General features: G+C 40.9%; 1 protein-coding gene across 2 annotated transcripts in view; it reads right to left on the reverse strand.

The window, feature by feature from the left end:
- The window catches only part of ADAMTS6 (ADAM metallopeptidase with thrombospondin type 1 motif 6), a 182,143-nt gene that overhangs the window by 43,419 nt on the left and 118,567 nt on the right, over positions 1–20,157 (reverse strand). For both annotated transcript variants that reach the window (XM_072137189.1, XM_072137179.1), the window contains 2 exons: positions 12,628–12,773; positions 10,239–10,302 (listed from right to left, as the gene is read on the reverse strand). In XM_072137189.1, coding sequence (XP_071993290.1) covers positions 10,239–10,302; positions 12,628–12,773 — 210 coding nt within the window. The remainder of the gene's footprint in view (positions 1–10,238; positions 10,303–12,627; positions 12,774–20,157) is intronic.

The raw sequence follows: 20,157 nt of genomic DNA on the forward strand, positions 1-20,157 counted from the left end.
TAGACAGTGTGAACGTTTTATTGTTTCCAAGTAAATGGCCCCAGTGTATCTGATAATCACACTATCACAGGAGTAGATTTGATAAACTGAGTCTTGCGTTGAAGAGGGTAATAAACTTATATTCCCAAATCCATCTCTAATTTTGTCACCTAAAATGGCATTATTATTGCCAGGACTATAAAAATAATTGGCCACAGGTATTTTTTTTACTTTTTTTATTGTGTGTAGCGATGAGACCTCATCCGAGCTTTGAGTTTTTGTCCTTTTTTCCAACATAAAGCCCACCACAGGAGATTTTCTGGACACAATCAGGTAGACCACATTAGTAGTGGAACATATTCCTGCTGTGTATTGGGGACCTGTATCCTGTCTGTTGTCAAAATCAGAATACGGATTGAATATTTCATGGTTAGGAGCTCCTGACGATAGGTTTGGAGGTTGTCTGTAGCACAGTCAGGGAGGGTCTGGGAACATTGGCGTCAATGAAGTGGTGGCTTGGCTCTTATTGTAACTTCTATAGATATAAATGGTAAAGGTTGCGTGTCGGGTTGTGGAAAGCAGTCAATAAGACTACGAGACCCCAAATACTCCTACAGGTGGCACATGCCTTTAGAGTAGACTTTTTAACTAGACGTAGACCACGGTTTTACAAATTTGAAAAACTTGTGCCCATCACCTATCCATGGACCACCACCAAGTACATGAATGAGAGTCAGTAATACCTATGTAAATGTAGCAGCCAATCCATTCATCTCTTAGGACTGCCGTGGAGACTCTAAATAGAGTGTTCAGCATTCTCTGGCATATTCTGCTGAACTGAGTGGTAGTGTGTTCAAGCTGATGACATCACCAGGACCCACATTCTCAGGATCTGTTCTGTTTATTGCACTCCCATCAATCAGATCCTCATGAACAATCCATAGGTTGGGCATGTTACACTGTACAACTATACAGTAGTAAAGGTTACGTACAGTTGGCATGCAGACTCATTTGCATCTTGTGTAATGCTGGAGAGGCAGAAATTAATAGAGGTCGTATAAACAGTCTTAAGTGTTACACCAGTTCCTCAACAACTTTAATCTCCGATGTATGTCAAGGATCCCTTAGCAATTAATCCATCAGGTATCTCCTTATAAACACACATAAAAAACAGATGAAGAATCTCCAACATAAACAGAGCTCTGGAGAAGAAGTTAAAGTTCTGCAGCACCAGCTGTTTCAGAATCTGTGCTGAGATGTACCATTAGCCTCCTGCTAGGGGAATTATCGAATATCTGCGCTACATAATGAAGTCCATCAAGCACCAGTATAAATAAATTTATGAGGAATGCAGGAGAAAAGAAAGAGTAAATGTTCACCATGTGCCCTAAACCTCTATACAATGAAAATCTGAAATCAAGAGGAACGTATATGGATTTCACATAAATATCTACTGCTGTCAATGAAATAATAAAGCCTTATGTGGTACGATGGATAATCAATGCAAAAAGAGACTGCCTTGTCTACTCTACTGAATGGTCCAACCATACAGCCCAATGATGGACACAAGTAATGCTTGGTCCACATCTGACTGTGTTCATATTGACATTGTGTTCATTCTGGTTCATAAAGTTGTCTAATCCATACACAATTACTATTGGGTTCTGGATTTTAATGTGGTTTCCCTTAATTTGTTGCACGCTGTACTTTTCTTGCCATCGGATATAATAGTGATACCCAAATAGGCTCTAATAGAAGCGAAAGTTGTTTGACCACCACCGATTTGGAGAACAGGAGTGCTCTGTAGGTGGCCTAAATACTTTGGGCAATTCTTGTAGATTAATTTTTTTGGAAATCCAACATGATACAGCTGACAATAACTGTTTGAATGACACCGTAACCATATCCTTATGCTCATTTTCACGAAAACCCAATAGGTGTCCTCTCCATCGAACTGGTATGTGGTGGCGTGTGCTTCGAAACCTAGCAGGTGACTGCACCCTACTGTCTGCAGGCACATGACATCTCTTTCACACCACATCTCAATAATGGAAAATAAGTATAAAAACATGTACTGTAACAGTCCCATTTGTTTCTATCATGGCCACATTTGTTCAAAGTGTATCCTTCTGGCGCAGATTTGACAAGTCAGGGTATATTTTAAGGTAGTGATTTGATGAACCTAAACACAAAAGTCCTTGCATGTATTTAGTTTGCCTACCCCCACTCCAGTTCAAATATGCTCAAACTGGACAAATTTGGTGGAACCAGAACATTACTTGGATGATCGACATTAAAGTTTCATATAGCCTTCTAGGATGTAGGTAGCGGCATGTGACAATTATGAATGGTCATTGATTGAAAAAACAAATGGCTGCCTACAAAATGAATTTAGTGCCAACTGAAGCCAAGTCAAAAGGCAAGGTCCTTACAGGCGTAGTTTGTGCAAATTGTGCAATAAATATTTAATTCATGAAAGACACTAGATGCCACATAGACTTTCTACATATCATGCCTACAGCAAAAGGTTATCATCATTTTCAGATAGTCATCAACCAAAAGTCTCAGTTACATACATGGAGAAGGTAGGATTGACCGATTAGAGAAGCAAAGGATCCTATAGGAGAGCAAGCTTCCCGACAAAATAATGGGTCACAAAGTTTGGAAGAACATAACCTATTTGAAGATAATTTGGAGACAGTCACTAAAGGTGGCAACACTTTTAATAGCTGCTGACCAAACCGACATTTTCCCCCACAAACATGATTGAAAATGTAACTTTTTTGGATAAAGAAGCTGCTTCTGGGCAACTCCGGTGGTGGCTGACCTCTCCTGAGAGCAGAAGGATCATTTGTTGAATTTAAACATATACAATCCTAACTTTCCATATATATTAGCAGTTGTGAGAAAGTCAGGGGACCCCTATTCCCATTAAATGATCAATGTGATGAGCTGACATCAGTTCAATGTGAACTCTACCTCATAGGGGTTATCCCAAGAAATTAACTCCATTCTGCGCTCCATTATCAGAGGGTCTATAGTCTCTTGTTCTGAAGATCCTGCCTCTATCTAATATTATCAGTTCCAGAGAAACTGGGATAATCATTAGCTGACATGCATCTAAAGTGTACGGCTACCTTAAAGGAAACCTACCATTTCAAATGGTCGGTGTAAGCTGTAAACACCGAGCACCAGCTCAGGGTGAGCTGGTGCCGGTGCTTAGTTTCGTTAGTGTTAGAACCGTGGTATCGCGGTTTTAACACTTTTTAAACTTTATAGCAGAAGCTGCTTCGGCGCTGCGCGCGACCATGCGCGCGCAACGCCTGCGGCATTTCATATGTAGGCGCGCACACGATCGTGCGCACGCAGCGCCGAAGCAGTTTCTGCTATAAAGTTTAAAAAGTGTTAAAACCGCGATACCGCGGTTTTAACACTAACGAAACTAAGCACCGGCACCAGCTCACCCTGAGCTGGTGCTCGGTGTTTACAGCTTACACCTACCATTTGAAATAGGTTTCCTTTAAAGGGACTATCTCACAAAATTCACTCCAATCATAGAAAGCCTCTGGTCTCTTGTTCTGCCAATCGTTGGGGGTCGTGGAATAAACTGTTGATATTACATTTACAGGGTTGGTCCACTAATAGCTTCAAATTATTTATTGATCTATTCACTATTCTGTACACATTGATTGTAGGTCCTACTTGGATACCCAAGCCCCCCCCCCCATTAACTCTTGGGTTATTGCAATAAAATGATGGTTTGGCTTAGGTGAAGGTTGCATGCAGGGTCCATAAGCTACTGTATGTAATTCAAATGTCCTACAATAGCAAATGGATAAGGTTTTTTATTATTAGAGAAACCTGTGCCCCCCCCATAGAAAGTGATATACTGTATGGAAAGTGCTGAAATGTTCTAACACATTAAACTATAACATCTGTTTGTAAGTCAAAGACTATTTATGAAGGCACAAGTACAGAAATGTCCATTCTTTGCTTGCTGGTGGCTAAGCTGTAATGATAGCTTATTGTATCTGTATTACTAGTGCACCGTATAACAAATACAATACCTTCTCAAAAGTCTTGGTAATTACAGCTTATTTTTATTCTGCTTCCTACCACAGCATGTCAAGGCTGTAGGATTTGGAAGCTGAAGCCATTGCACATTTTAGAACTATGCGAATCCTACTTAAATGCCAAGTGAAGTCTGAATATTTGTGAATTACACCACACGACTAGTAAAAACATTGTGTTCCCTGAGCAGTATGATGCTGCCTTGGTATGTGTGACTTAGCGGTAGAGGAAAAATACAGGGCAATGGACAACAACAAGATGTCATGATTCCACTTGGGTACGACTTGGAATGACCCAATCATGACAACATACAGTGTCAGTAATAAACCGGCGCTACTTCACTAAGGAAATAGACCTCATCCGCCGTAATACATTCCAAAAGCAGTCTTCATTTTCCAGTGTTATACCCCCCTTTAAAATGAGAGAATGAATAAAGCCAGTGAAAATAACATTTATATATAGAAAAGAGGTGACGAAAGGTTATTCATCACCACTGGTGGAAACACGAACAAAACCAACGCATCCATGTAGTCAAGACATCGGCATGAACACATACAAATGCCAGACCGGTTAAGGAGCTCAACAATCACCTGTCTTCTAGATGTACTTGCCAAATTGATTGAGAGTTTTTCAGACCTTTATTTGGCAAATTTTAGAGAATAGAGTTGGAAAATTTGTGGATGAAATATATAAATTTGCTTATTGTTATTTTTTTTAAGGTTTAAAAAAAATTCCCATTTATTTTAAATGTTTTTTTATCTGTCGTTTGTTGATCATTAGATTTACTCCCCCCAAAAAAGGAATTACCGTATGTAGGTAATTAGGTTTTTAAAAAAATAAAAAATCAGTTTCCATTGATAAGTGATGAGCAGACCTTAAAGGGGTATTCCAGGAATCAGCATAATTCATATACAAATGGGTCATTAAAATATAAGCTGATATGTAATTAGTTGTTATTTAAAATGTTGCTCCCCTTAGCAGAAAAATGCTGCTGACATACACTGTAATGAAGAATTAAAATGCTACTGGCCCTGTAATCAGTCCGTTAATTTCCTCCGCGTGGAGAAGACACAGGACAGAGGCTCCTGCCCATGGTAACAGAGCAAGAAAACCTGTTAGATCATCACTGGGATGAGAGTACAAGAGGAGTTACGGAGAACTAAAGGATCTTGGCACTTGTAGTTTCCAGTGGCGGCCATCTTGGTGATAACTCCACCTACTTTAGAGAGGCCATAAAATTAAGTGAATCATAAAATCTAACTATTTAAGCTCCATTTTGTGACTAATGACATTGAGCTTTGTTACATTCATTTATTTATGGCATCATGGGTTTTTGTATCAGACGTTTATATTCCCGGAATTCCCCTTTAAGGTATTAGTGTCTATTTCTTTTATTAACATGATAGAAAAATAGATGCGTTGAGGCTCTGTATTGGTGAGCCTTGAAAATGGTAAAGCCAATTGTCTACATAAAAAACCCATCAGCTCAAATGTGACAAACCAGAGGAACGCCATGTCACTGGAATGGTTTGGAGCCATACTCCAAACTGTCCAAAACTAAACAGGCAGATCAGGAGCATAAAGGCAGCCTACGGGTTAAGTACAATATAGGTTCTGTAGATTTGTTCTTAAGTTGAATATGTATGCAAGTCGAAAATGAACAAAAAAACTTAATTGATAGCTCCTTCAACTGATCATTGCATCCTGGAGGCTAAAGTACAGTAAATTACCAGCATTCAGTAACTAGCAGTTGAGTGTAAGTTAGGTTTCCTTAAAGGTAATCTAGCAGCAGGATCCAGGTATCTAAACGGAAGACACTTACCTTCTGGTGTGTGGCTCCTTGCTCTGGATCTGCTCTTCTTTAATATTGTTATGTCCTGTTTTTGCAGAAAAATTACTTATAAAATTATGCAAAAGAGCCTGAGGGCTCTGGGGAGGCTGTCACCAGAGCACCTCCGGGCTCAATCAGCTATTAAATATTTACTTCACTTTTCTGACTAACTGCCTCCTACCTCCCCAGCCAGAGAGAAGCTGAAGTCACCCAGTTCTGGACAATTCCCGATGCATGTATGGTCATCCGTTCAATCAGCAATTGCAACTGACTGCACCCAGCAGAGACGGATAGATGGCCTTGAATAGAATCAAGCATGCACGTTTGTATATCAAGCATGAGCGGCGGGAAGAGGGAAGGCACTCAGTAAGCCTATAAAGTGAAGTGCCTATTCAAATTCATACTTAGGCAAGTGGGGCTTTGGTGACGCCCCCCAGAGACCCTCAGGTTTATTTGCATTGTACGTAATTTTTCTGCAAAAACAGGGCAGAACAAAGTATAAAAAGAGTGAATCCAGACTGAGAGAGCACGCATCAGCAGGTACCGTATTTTTCGGACTATAAGGTGCACCGGATTATAAGGCGCACCATCAATAAATGCCTGCTAAAGCGTCTAGGTTCATATATAAGGCACACTGGATTATAAGGCGCACCTGATTATAAGGATGAATGACCTGCAGGTGGCAGACCAGTGCACAGTTCAAGGCAGGTGTTGTCTTTTGTGCGCCTTATAGTCCGAAAAATACGGTAAGTGTCTTTGGTTTAGAGACCTGGATCCTGCTGGTAGATTTTCTTTAAGTAGGGGATTGACTCTAGTTCTAAAAAATTAAAAGAACAAAGTATCTTTACCCAAACTGCCAAATGATCAGCCACAAACAGCTTCCATATCTCCATATATTTTGCCTGACTAGTTTTTGTCCATCATGGGAATTTATTTGGTGTAACTTTAAATGATGTTTGGCCAAAACAGTGAAAATCAGCCATTTCAGGCCAACTTTACTTCATTTGGATGGGTAGCTTGAGAATTAGTGTCGTGTGCGCATGGTCAATGCAGAGTATATGGACTATGCTGAAACAGAAGAGCAGATACAAGCAGACTACATATAAAGAGGTGCAAGATATGGTAAATGGGGGGAGCCGAGCCGTAACAGCTGCTGGGAACATTTTTCATTTCCTGCCTTTTTACAGTCCGCATTAGGAGTTTTCTAAATTAATAAACATTGTTTTGTACAAGAGAAGATTGGCCTGGAGGAGGAAAGTAATTTTCATGTATGAAGGGTAGTCGGAGAACAGAAAGGAATTAGTTTACCCTGGAGAGGTAGGAGATCTTTCTTACAAAGAGCAGAATCAGCAAAGCATTACGTCTTAAAATTATTAAAGGGATGATGGATGCTGACACTGAGCATAAACGGTCGGAGAGAAACAGCAGGTTTAAGCAACACATTAGTCATGCACAGGACATCGGGTTCTTGTACAGTTAATTCTAGCATACATTAAGAGTGGGGCTCCGAAATCCCAGCAGTCAGGTCTGTCACAGCCCCTGCACGGTTCAATACGAAAACCTTGTTGTATCCTTTCGTTTTTAATGACATAAAGTGACTTCATTATGATGTGTCCCATAAAACCAGGTAAAAAATAAGTGCCCTATTCTCATCTAGGAAAGTGGACGAGGAATAATTTGGATGTGTTCACTCACTTAAAGGAAAAAAACTCCAGGATGAAGTATTCTCGACCAAGCGCACTTGCATGCAGATGTGACAGGATCCGCTCTTCTTTTAGCTTCTTATGCCCCTCCTTTTATGAAACAGAGGCATTAAAAGTTATGCAAATGAGCCTGAGGGGCTCTGGCCTCAATTAACAGCTATGGAGCCCAAAGTCCCTCAGGTTCATTTGCATAATCTTTAATACTTTTTTTTTTAAATGCAAGGACATAAGAAGCTAGAAGAAAAGCAGATCCTGTCAGAGTATGTGTAAATGTGCTTGGTTTACAATGCTAAATCCTGGTGGTAGATTTCCTTTAAATTATATATATATATATATATATATATATATATATATATATATATATATATTTCACACTTACACTGCATTTATTTTGTGTTGCACATTTACAGATCTTTTTCTAGATTGCATTACATTTAGCAAGCGGCTACGGTCATATGGGACATAGTTGAATAGACATGGTTGAACACTGCATTATGTCATCCCTCCTTAACATTTTTTAAACAAGGGGATTAATCCTTATCTCCTTGTATTGATTCTGGCTGATACTGTTGGGGTTTTTCAGGTGTCAAACTCATGGCCATGTTTCCAAAACCCTTCAATTCCGCAGTTTCACAAATGCTCACACCCTCCCGCTCTGCCCTCAGTACTTCCCCCTCCCTCGTGCTGATGGGAAGTGGGAGGACAGTGGGATGGGGGAAGTGCTCCTGCAAACAGCCTGTGAAGCTAAAGCATGGAGGGGTTCTGTTAACACCTACAGGAGCACCTCAGGCTCATTAGCATAATTTGATTTTTGAGGGGAGGAGGCCATGGATAACAAATATAAGAAGATTACCACAGTCCAGGTGCCCGGATCTATGAGCAATGTCCCTGGTTTATCAAGATGGATTTTGATGGTAGATTACATCTAATCCAATCACTGTTGTATCAGTATCTGCAGGCATGTAACCAAATTGTGGCCAGGAGCACTGAATCACATTGTGCAACCTAAATATTCTGTAGTGCATAACAACATTCACGAAAAAAGCATTTCAAGGTTTTACTCAAAAATTATACCCTGTTCATATCCTCCGCCCTATCATACAGATTGAGTATCTGACCACTAAAAGATTGCAGATTGCAGTGCAAAATATTTCTCAACGGGCCCAGATATTTTGGGTGGCGTAATCATAAAAAGCCACTAAACTAAATATGATAAAGGGTAATGATAAATAAGTCAAACACTGGTCTCTGCTCCATGGTCTCTGTGCCAGGGCTTGTCTGTCTTATTTCCAGCAAAGACTTTGCCAAAGTCTGCTTAGACTCGTAGAACAAAAAAAAAAAAGTAATGACATGGTATAGGTTAAGGTTAAAAAACACAAGTAATACACACGTATCGTGTCCAATATTACAATGATGAAATCTTAGACCTTGGTCTGGTTATGCACCAAATGTATCAGAGTGACTCAAACCTTATGGTACATCAAGATAAAAAATAAAAGATAGTATGGGGGAGATCTATCAAGAGTTGTACATCACGGGGGGGAGGGAGGGGGGAGGGAATGCACTGCTCACCCCTCCCCTCTCCATAGTGAGACACGGCGCTAGCTCCAGTAAACACGGATAGAGATAGAGCATGATCTATCTTTTTCCCGTGGGCAGTAGATACCGTGCCACACGTTGTGCTCACTGTACCGCCATCGGGTGTCGTAGACTCCTATGCGGACCGGTATCGATGTGTGAAATGTGCTCAGTCCTATTGGTCTAATAATGTGGCTGAGCTGCAATGTCTAGCGTAGAAAGTCATGAGACCTCTACATTCATTTGAGCATTGCAACCTATTGACTTCACTAAATATAGACTACTTCACCTGAGATCAGGATTACTTACTAAGAAATGGCCAACTTGCTGTCTTATCGCTACAGTGGATTAAAGCATCAATAAGGACTTAACATGTTCAGAGACACCTTTATTTCCGTTGGCCAAATTCTTCTTAACGATGGAGGACGATAACTAAGCGCAACATGCTAAATTACGTGTCCTCCCCCTTCCTATGATCTGGCTTTGTATATGAGTGGCCATGAACTTTGTATGTGAATTAGCCCCTGTGGCGCTGACCTTTTGGGTGGGTCTCTGTGTCCTACATTAAAATGAAAGGTTCCACGTCTCTTAGATAGTATGCAGAAATTTTTATAATGGGCCATATCTTTTGAATGGGCGGACAGATTTAAAAAACAAAAAAAAAAACGGAAGTTTGCTTGGCTATCCCCAGCCAATTCTATAGAACTGACTGTAGTGGAAGAGCATGTGCTCGGCCTGGGGCTCCACCCATTAGTAAGAGTAGGATCCTCATTCTCCTAATTGCTGGGAGTCCAGTACTCATGATTGGTGGGGGTCCATCACAGATTAGGAATTCTGTGGATTGGGGATAACTTTTGAAGTAGAGACAACCCTTTTAAAATCACCTAAGAAACCGTCTTTCCACATATCTTTAAGCATCTACCATATATATATATATATATATATATATATATATATATATATATATATATATATATATATATATATATATATATTTACAATTATTAAATCATTATATACAGTCACTACACCAGACAGGCCAGAGAGAAAAGAGAGGAGGCGTTGAGTTTACTTACATCAGTGTTACAAGATCGGTAGCGCTTCCTTTCTCCCAGGCAATATTTTCCTCCTCCTGATGGTCTGTAAAAAGGCACTGAGCTTTACTTATGTAAGTCATGTATTTTCATTGTGCTGATAAAAACATGGGTATTTCAGTTTTTTTTCTTAGTTTATAAACAGCAATTTTCATAAGTAGCGAAAATTACAATTTGACCTTTCCGTACTAAATCTTTTCATTACAGTCGAGGGAAATCGGATAAGGCTAAAAGATGAAGAGATAGACAAAACAAGTATAGTCGTGACGGTGACCTCATTGCCTCTTGGTGATATCTGGTGTAATACGACTCTAATTTAATAACATCTAGCTTGGCGTATCAGGCTAACTGTGACAGGGGACCAATACTTATTACTTTAATCGTTCTAGGGGAACACAATATTATAATCTTACATGACAGGATGCCCCACTATGTGTATTATAGTTTTTTAAGATTGTTTTACAAAAATATCTTTGTGCGCCAAAGGTTGTCCAGCAAATAATGACTAATATATCTCAATGTCATTACTTTTAATCCAGGTCATTATGGTGTGCAAACATAAAAAGTCATACCCACCAAATAACCATCGATTTTCTGCTGCAGAGACAGTGGGGCAGATTTACTTACCCGGTCCGTTCGCGATCCAGCGGCGCGTTCTCTGCGGTGGATTCGGGTCCGGCCGGGATTCATCAAGGTAGTTCCTCCGCTGTCCACCAGGTGACGCTGCTGTGCTGAAAAGCATCTGAACGCACTTGAATACACCGAGGCTGGCTGAGTGAAGGTAAGGGCGTCCCAAGCCACACTTATTGTTTTAAATGCAGCGGTTTTTCCGAATACGTCGGGGTTTCGTTCGGCCACGCCCCCCGATTTCCGTCGGGTGCATGCCGGCGCCAATGCGCCACAATCCGATCGCGTGCGCCAAAATTCCGGGGCAACACAGGGAAAATCGGCGCAAATTGGAAATATTCGGGTAACACGTCGGGAAAACGCGAATCCGGCCCTTAGTAAATGACCCCCAATGTCCCGATTCAGGAACATGTGACTGTTGTAGCTGTTCCTTATTATGGTCAGCTTTTGGATGTAGTAGTCACATGTTCCCATTTCGGGATTCTATGATTTAAGCAGGAAATGGAGTCCAGTGGGGGATTTGGAATTTTTGTAATTTTTTACACCACTGAGAGTTGCTTGAACAAACAATCATTTTTATTTGTTGAAATATCCCTTTAAAGAAAAGTACTTTAATTCTGCAAGAATTTTTTTTTTTCTTAAAACTCTGCGGATACATTGACAACTGGGTGTAAAAGAGGTGTCTACTGTCCAATCAGTAGCCAAGGTATAAGTAATACCCAGTTATAAAACTTTCCGAGAGAAAAAAAAAAAAACAGAGGAGCAACAGCAGAAGAAGAGTTCAAAAAAAGATGCCAATCGTCTAAAAAGTAACTAAAAATATGAGAAATATAGTGAAGGCTTTTAAGAGTTCTCTTTACAGAGAGTTTCCGATACTGTAGTGGAGAGACCCAACCATGTTGAAACAGTCTAGAGTTGGGAATCTATTCCTTTTGGAATAGATATACTGGTTTGGCTGTAATCCCACATCATGTCATTAGGCTTCATGAAATTCATGCTTAATGGTAAGGGGGCCGTCTTACAAGAGAAAAAGAGGTGTGGTTTTCTTTGTGCCATCTAGGAAAACCAATTTGCATATTTCCCAGAATCCCCTAGTGGAGCATCAAGTCCACTAGGGTAATACTTCACTTAGGTAATAAGTAACCAGGTTAGATATCATTGGTATAACTGACATGAAAGACCTCATGTATCCAAAATATCAGACAGAAAAAGTGGAGGTGTTACCTAGAGCAGCCAATCAGAGTTCAGATTTCATATTACAAATCACACTTGAAAACTGAACCTGATAGGTCCCTATAGGCAACCAGGCCACTTTCTTTTACACAATGTATGTATCTTGACACAAAGTGGGGGACATTTATGTCGCAGCGGGATACATCGAGAGGCGGAAGCAGGATGCTGCGCCGCGTTTATTCTATAAATAATAGAAATAAAGGTGGCCAGCAACTTAAAAGTCGCCGGCGGCCGTAAGTGTGGCGTCGCGGGGACAGTAATGCACCACGCCGGGCCGGGCCCACTGGCATGAAGGTGGTGGAGAGGGCTAAATAGTCGCAAGTGCTAGCAATAGCGCCCCAATATGTCCGATATGCATGATATTGATACATGATATGGATACATGATGTTCAACTGAATTCTGGCTTTTACCTGAACAAATAAACAGGTACATAATAACATGCAAAAATAGTGACATAAAACAGGATACAAATGTTCTTTAGGTTGGCTCAGGCTTACTTTAGTTACTTACGCTGGACTGTCACAGTGTCTTATAGATGACGAGACTCCTCCACCACAGGTCCTGGTGCACTCTCCCCATACTGACCATGGACCCCAGTCTCCATCTATACTTTTCGGCCAGGTTCCAAAAGTTACACATTCACCTTGATAACACCACTGGAAATAAATGAGCAAGGATATGAGAATAAGCATAAAACCAGCATTCAAATTTTATTTTAATTTTTTATTTATTTTCAGACAATGTTCTATTAAAAGGCACAAATATCGACCTATATAATTACACTTTAAAATGAGGTTATAAAATTGCAGAATTGCTATTGGTATTATAAAATTACATATGATCTTTGAATTTTTTTATAAGTAGTAAACATCTTAGAAACATCTGATCATATGATATACGGTACAACGGTGTGATAATAATAAATTAACAGGGTATTCAAAAGAAAAAGTCTCTATTGCTTAAAAGTAAAAGCATCCTTAGACAATGAGCTGATCATATAGGGCCCCTTTGATGGGATCACCAGCAATCAGCTGTAATCTGTGGGATGTAGGTGTTCAATATCTCTGCAGCGCCACCACAAGGGAGAGAAGGCACTACACCATACTCATTCACTTTAAGGGGTTGTCTGTATATTGCAGGACAGGGTAGGTCCTCCAGGGCATGGCATGCTCTTTGTAACGGCTCTCCATAGTGTGGAACTCTTTACCAAAATGTGTCAGACTGTCCCCCACCTTTCAATCCTTCAAATGTGAACCTGAAAACCTATCTGTTTAGGACTGCCTACAACACACAATAACTGCACTGTTATTCTCCCTCGTCTCGTGTCTCCATCAACCCTCCCATATAGATTGTCGTAATGTAATGTATGTGAACCTCTTATTGATTGTGCATCACTATGAAATTAATGGTGCTCTATAAATAAATAGTAATAAATAGTAATAATGTGTTTTCTGAACCACATGGATGCAGTGCTTCTAGACCGAGCACTCCTGCATGCTGGCATGTGCCTTCTTTTTCTTTGCGTCTAATAGCTTAGTTTTTGTGCAAAATGGCTTCCATCTATGTCACAGGAGCCCGTTCCGTTTGGCCACCTCCATTTGGCTTTGCTGCTCAACTCCTCCCTCCAAATGCAAAGGCTGAATGGAGACCTGAATAATAAGCAGATGACGGAGACAAAAGGGGCTCATGTGATCTACACCGAAGCGCCTGAGGCTAATTTGCATATTTTTTTTAATACATTTTTCTCAAAAACTAAGCTACTAGAAGCAAAATTAAGAATGGATCCTGTTTCAAGAGGCACATGCCACAATGCAAGATTGCTTGGTATAGAAGCACAGGATCCCTGTGGTTGATTTTCTTAAAAGCTAATAAGACCAGAGGGTATGAGGGCATATCTGGCACACTGCTTATAGAACTTTTTTGGATTCACTTGAAATATTTCAAATCTCTGCATGTAAAAAAAAAAAAAAAATCTGAATATGACATTAGGGCACTGCAATAGGTGCAGTATTGGGGCCCTACGATGTTTATTGCATATATTAGGTTGTCTGTATCCAATTTTTGGTGGTTTTTCCAGTACAAAAAAAAAAATGACTGTATGCTTATAGTCTCATGCTGACTCTGCATTTCCAGACACGCTTGGTTTTTCTAAACCAATTTTCTTACTGTTGACTCAATTTAATTGGATCTGTTGCAATCTGTCATTCTGGTTTGTTTACTGAAAACTCCTTTTTAGAAAGTAAAACAGAGAGGGCCAAGTGTTGTGCCAATTAATGAAGCAAACCGGTGTTACGAGCAGAGTCAGGTGCTACTAGACATCAACGAGCTGGATCTGCTATACGTAAGCAACAACTGTGCTCCCTAAGGGGGCTCTCACACTTGCTGTTTTGATGTATTGGTTGATGACAATGCAAGGGGTGTCTTAGCTTCTGAAATTGGCTTTAAAAAAACTCCCTCAAAGAGGTCTATGAAGAATAGGAGGTATATAGAGCTGAAAAACTTTTGCTCGTGACACAAAATAAATTTCATATTTTAAACATGGGATATTGCCATCAATTTGTTAGTCAGGCATAAATTACATTAAATATACACAGACAAGATAAATATGTAGTTAAACATTCTGCCCCACAGCTTTGGATACATCTTGTTCACTGCTGGTGCATGAAAGACTCTTTGTAATTCAGCTCACTGCCAAACGAATAACAGCCGCTTGGGTGTTCTAAGAGTTTTTGTGGTTGGATAATGAATGATGAAACGAAAGAGAGCACTTTTCATGTCTTCCCAACAATCAACCCCGTAGGAGAACGCCATCCCTTGAACAGAAAAAAAAAAAGGGGGGATGCTTCCAGGAGGCATGAGACCGCTACGGGGAGATAGAATGGTCTCACCAGGTCACATACAGTAGCAGGCCATCCATGCAATTGGTTATGTGTGAATGAGGTTACGTCAGCCTAGAATGCACAGTGAAGAAATGGAGAGGAAACAAGCGGAGATCGGGGGTGAGAGCCGGTCAATGGGATCATGGCCAGATTCCCAGATGAGGCAGCTAAAAGATGCTAACAAGAGAAAAGCCGCCATTCATAAAACATAGAACAAAGTAAGTATAGCGGCAACATACTCAGCACAGATTCTCAGGAGGGAAATACTCGAGGAAATTTCTGATGAATCACAAGATGGACAATATGGAAAAGTGGTTTTCTCCTTGTCTACTACAGAAGTAATGAGGATTGTCCATTGTATGGTGAGACCTTATTACATCAGATTCATTGGCAGCATCTCAACAGGAAGGCAAAGAGGAAGATGATTTAATAACTTCTGTAGTATCAGAAGTATATTGTTTTATTTTAGACAGTTAGTTTCTCTCAATGTATCTCCATCCGAGATGAACCAAATCCCCTCCATAAGTTTTGTTTTTCATCTTCATGTGATACTTAAAGGAAACCAGTCATCAGAAATTGGCCTACTAAACTATTACCAGCTGAATAGCTTCTCGATCATGTTTCTTACATGGCCCAGCTTGGTGAAAATCAACTTTGAAATCAAGTGTTAACTGGTTTTATAAAGTTAGGGAGGCAGAGAGTTTAACACTGAAGTCAAGCTCTCCCTGCCTCTGAATGCCTCCTCCCCTGTGATTGACATCATGCACCAGATTTCAAGACATCTTCTTAATGATGTGCCTGGAAGTATTAAACTCTCCGCCTTCTTGACTTCATAAAATCAATTTACATCTCACTTCAAAGTTGATGTTCTGGATGATGCCACCGCACCAGACCATGAAAGAAACATCATCTAGAAGCTGCTCAGCTGCTTGATAACATACTGGTAGTGGTTTATTTCGACAATTTCTGATGACAGGTTCTGACGACAAGTGGATGTACTACTGCACCATTCACGTTACTATATGCATTTAGTATCCAGTCTAACTAAAACTATCAAGCACTAATAGACAAGTAATAGGTCCAAGTCAACAAGTGTTATATCAATTCAATAGGATGGAGCTCTTCATAACTAGGTGGTGTTTATTTTGCACACATATGTTCAATATCACACAAAAATAGAGGCGTTGTACAAAACAAAACTAAACGCTTTACTTTTTTTGTTCAGGTAAATCACAGACATCATGGCAGAAACCCTACAAACTATTATGACTGGTGCCTGGCTTTAAATTTTCACTCTATTGAAGTTTTATCCTCTTATTCCTATGATTGAACAGAACTAGATTGAATCAAACTGATGGATGTAGATGAGAACGGAAAATGTCCACGGAGACATGGGGAGGAGTAGAAGACCATGGAGGCATGGGGAGGAGTAGAAGACCATGGAGGCATGGGGAGGAGTAGAAGACCATGGAGGCATGGGGAGGAGTAGAAGACCATGGAGGCATGGGGAGGAGTAGAAGACCATGGAGGCATGGGGAGGAGTAGAAGACCATGGAGGCATGGGGAGGAGTAGAAGACCATGGAGGCATGGGGAGGAGTAGAAGACCATGAAGGCATGGGGAGGAGTAGAAGACCACGGAGGCATGGGGAGGAGTAGAAGACCACGGAGGCATGGGGAGGAGTAGAAGACCACGGAGGCATGGGGAGGAGTAGAAGACCACGGAAGCATAGGGAGGAGTAGAAGACCACGGAGACATGGGGAGGAGTAGAAGACCATGGAGGCATGGAGAGGAGTAGAAGGCCATGAAGGCATGGGGAGGAGTAGAAGACCATGGAGGCATGGGGAGGAGTAGAAGACCATGGAGGCATGGGGAGGAGTAGAAGACCATGAAATCATGGGGAGGAGTAGAAGACCACGGAGGCATGGGGAGGAGTAGAAGACCATGGAGGCATGGGGAGGAGTAGAAGACCATGAAATCATGGGGAGGAGTAGAAGACCACGGAGGCATGGGGAAGAGTAGAAGACCACGGAGGCATGGGGAGGAGAAGACCACAGAGACATGGGGAGGAGTAGAAGACCACGGAGACATGGGGAGGAGTAGAAGACCATGAAGGCATGGGGAGGAGTAGAAGACCACGGAGACATGGGGAGGAGTAGAAGACCACGGAGACATGGGGAGGAGTAGAAGACCATGGAGGCATGCTGTGATTTTATGTGATGAGATACATACAAAGAACATTTGACATCAGCCTGGTCACATGACATGAGGTACTGAATCGGGAAGTGTGAGGAGTAGAAATGAGTGAGAATGGGAGGAGACAGCCCCTCAAGATCTGGCTGTATTCTAGGTAAGATAACAAACTTGATATTAAGGGGATGTGAGGGAAACATTTTTTAGCTAAAAGAAGGAGAAGGGTGGCATTAAGTAATAGGTCTCTATGGGAACATGTCATTAACTGAAATTATAAAAAAATCGGGTGACAGGTTCTCTTTCTATCATCTAAAAGCCACAAGAAACTACCAAATGACCATATTAGATCAGTCATGAAATAGAATTGAACACTGGTGGCTTGGACTGCTGACATGTATTTTGCCAACCGATACTGGGAAAAAAAAGTTACATAACAAATGATTATGCTCAGTGACCCCTTAAATATATTATGAATGTAACATGTATCTTATGAATGTATGAGAGATGTAACGTAAGGATGCTGGGCCCCAATGCAAAATCGGCATCATGCCCACCTCCATAAATGTACTGTTTATGGGAAAAGGCCATCTTATAGGCCCCACAAGTGAGTTCAGTACAATAAACCCGCTATGTGCGCTGGAGGGATTTCGCAGACCGAACCTAGATCCACTGGACTGAAATGACCTGACCTGACCAGTGCAGTCCAGTGGTAGAATGTTCCATCCAGGGAATCCTACCATTGCACGGAGTTGGTTTCTCAGACTAAACTTGCTCGTAGAAAACCAGCATATGGGGCCTATTGTGTGTCCTTTCCACATAAACACTAAATTCAAGGAAGGGGCCTGGTACCGATTTTTGCTCGCGGGCAAACGGCAAGGATCCTGGGTTCTCTTGCCACTGTGAACCTTCCCTTCAATGGTTGTTCTTTCTTGAATATTAGTATGACTCTGCATATGCTGTTCTCCAAATTCAGCTTAGCTCAGCATAAAACGGACAGTGATATATTTATCAATAAAAAATGGAATGACTAAGCAAATATTTGTACGACTGAACAAAACAGCCGTCATTAAACTACAGATAAAAGCCAAGCACCGTACTGCATGACATACAATGCACAATAACAGATATTATTTCTCAGCGCTCGCTACAAATCTCTGAACAAACGTATAAATAAGGATGTTTTATGTCCTCCTTAAAAGGCTTTTGTTACATGTGGTAGGGAGGAACTCGCAAGCTATACTTCTCATTTTTAGGCATGTGAGCTCAAATACATTTCATCACCCAATTCAAGATGTAAGCTGCCAGTGACAAATGCAAAACCGGATTAAACTGTTCCAAATCTGCGAGCCGCTTATGTTAACCTAAACTATAAATGACCCGTAGTCACCAACTGAAACCAAAGACGAAAGAGAAAAAGTTATTCTCCGCGTCCTCTTGATTTATAGAATGTTTGTCATGGATGAAGCAAAGTTCGCCGTCATGTTTCAAATTGACTGAATACAACTCTAATCATGGCCAATTACAGAAATACGTATAACATACAAGCCCAGGAAATAACATGTATACAAAGGTCAATAAATCTAAGAGTGAATTGAATTTTCCATACTTTCAAGGATACAAAAAATGCTAATTCAATGGAGACCCAAAACTTCATTGAAGGCTTGTTATGCAGTTGGCCGGATTGCCTTGGAGTAGAGAAATACTAAAGCAAGAACCTTCAAAGAGCCCCTAGCAATGTCAGGCAAAGGGATCCCATAGCAAAGACTTAAACAGGTCAATGATCAACAGCGCCATGTTTGCCTCATCTAATTTTCATGGTCCTTAAAGGAACCTGTCATCAGGAGCCCCTTTGTCTGGGTTCCCCATGTCCCCATAGAGTATAGTGTGTATATTGCCAAAGTGTTTGTATAATAAAACTGTTTTGTTTAGATGAAAGTTTACCTTTCTCTCATAGAGCAGTGTCCGTGTCCCATGGGAGTGAGCAGTGGTTTACCACCATCCTAGGGAAACAGCTCCGTCAGGCGTCCATTTCAAATAGGAGGGATAAGTGTGTTTTTTTGTAAATGGACACATGATGGACCCACCCTTGGGAAACCGCTTCTCATTGGCGACTACCATGGGACACTGCACACAGGTAAACTTTCATCTAACTTTTCTTTTTATCGGAAAAGGTTTTATAATAAAAACACTATGGCAATGTGCAGACTATTCTCTATGGGGACATGGGAGAGCCAAAAAAAGGGCTCCTAATGACAGGTTCTCTTTAAAGGGGTCATCCATTAATTTTTATTGACTGCTTATACTTATGATAAATCATCAAAATTTGATTGGGGTGGGGCCAACAAATGCAATAATCAGCTGTTCTGGCCCAGACAATACAGTGCACAGAACCAGAAGCTATGTGCATGGTGTATAATAGTGGCAGTGCACCATTGCTGCAGCTCATCTCACATTGACCTCAATGGGAACCGAGCACAAAGAATTGTGCTTGGACGAGACTGCTGATCATACCAAGAGCAGGGGAAGGATGGGGGGGGGGGGGTCAGCCGCCATCCTGTTATCCTATTATACATTCATGTCCTTTCCTGAGGATTGGCCACAATAAAAAAATAAAATCATTGAAAATCCCTTTTAAAGAAATCTAGAAATCCAGAATCGGCCATTGAAAACTAAACACACTTACATATTACAGCCTGGGACTAAAGTTAATTATCCAGGGAGGTCCGTCTGTAACTAGGGGTCATCTGTAAGTCGGTTGTCTTTAAGTTGGGGACCGCTTGTAATGTGAAAATCAGACCAGATATGAGGGTAAAATAATTTACTAGTTACATTAAAGAGTTTGTCCAACATTTGAGTTAATGCTACCACATTTATATATTAGCCCCGATTGGTGAACACATATATTTTTTTAATGCACAAAATAACAGAATGGGGCAGATTTACTTACCCGGCCCATTCGCGATCCAGCG

Source organism: Engystomops pustulosus, chromosome 1, assembly GCF_040894005.1.
Source record: "Engystomops pustulosus chromosome 1, aEngPut4.maternal, whole genome shotgun sequence".
NCBI classification, from domain to species: Eukaryota; Metazoa; Chordata; class Amphibia; order Anura; family Leptodactylidae; genus Engystomops; species Engystomops pustulosus.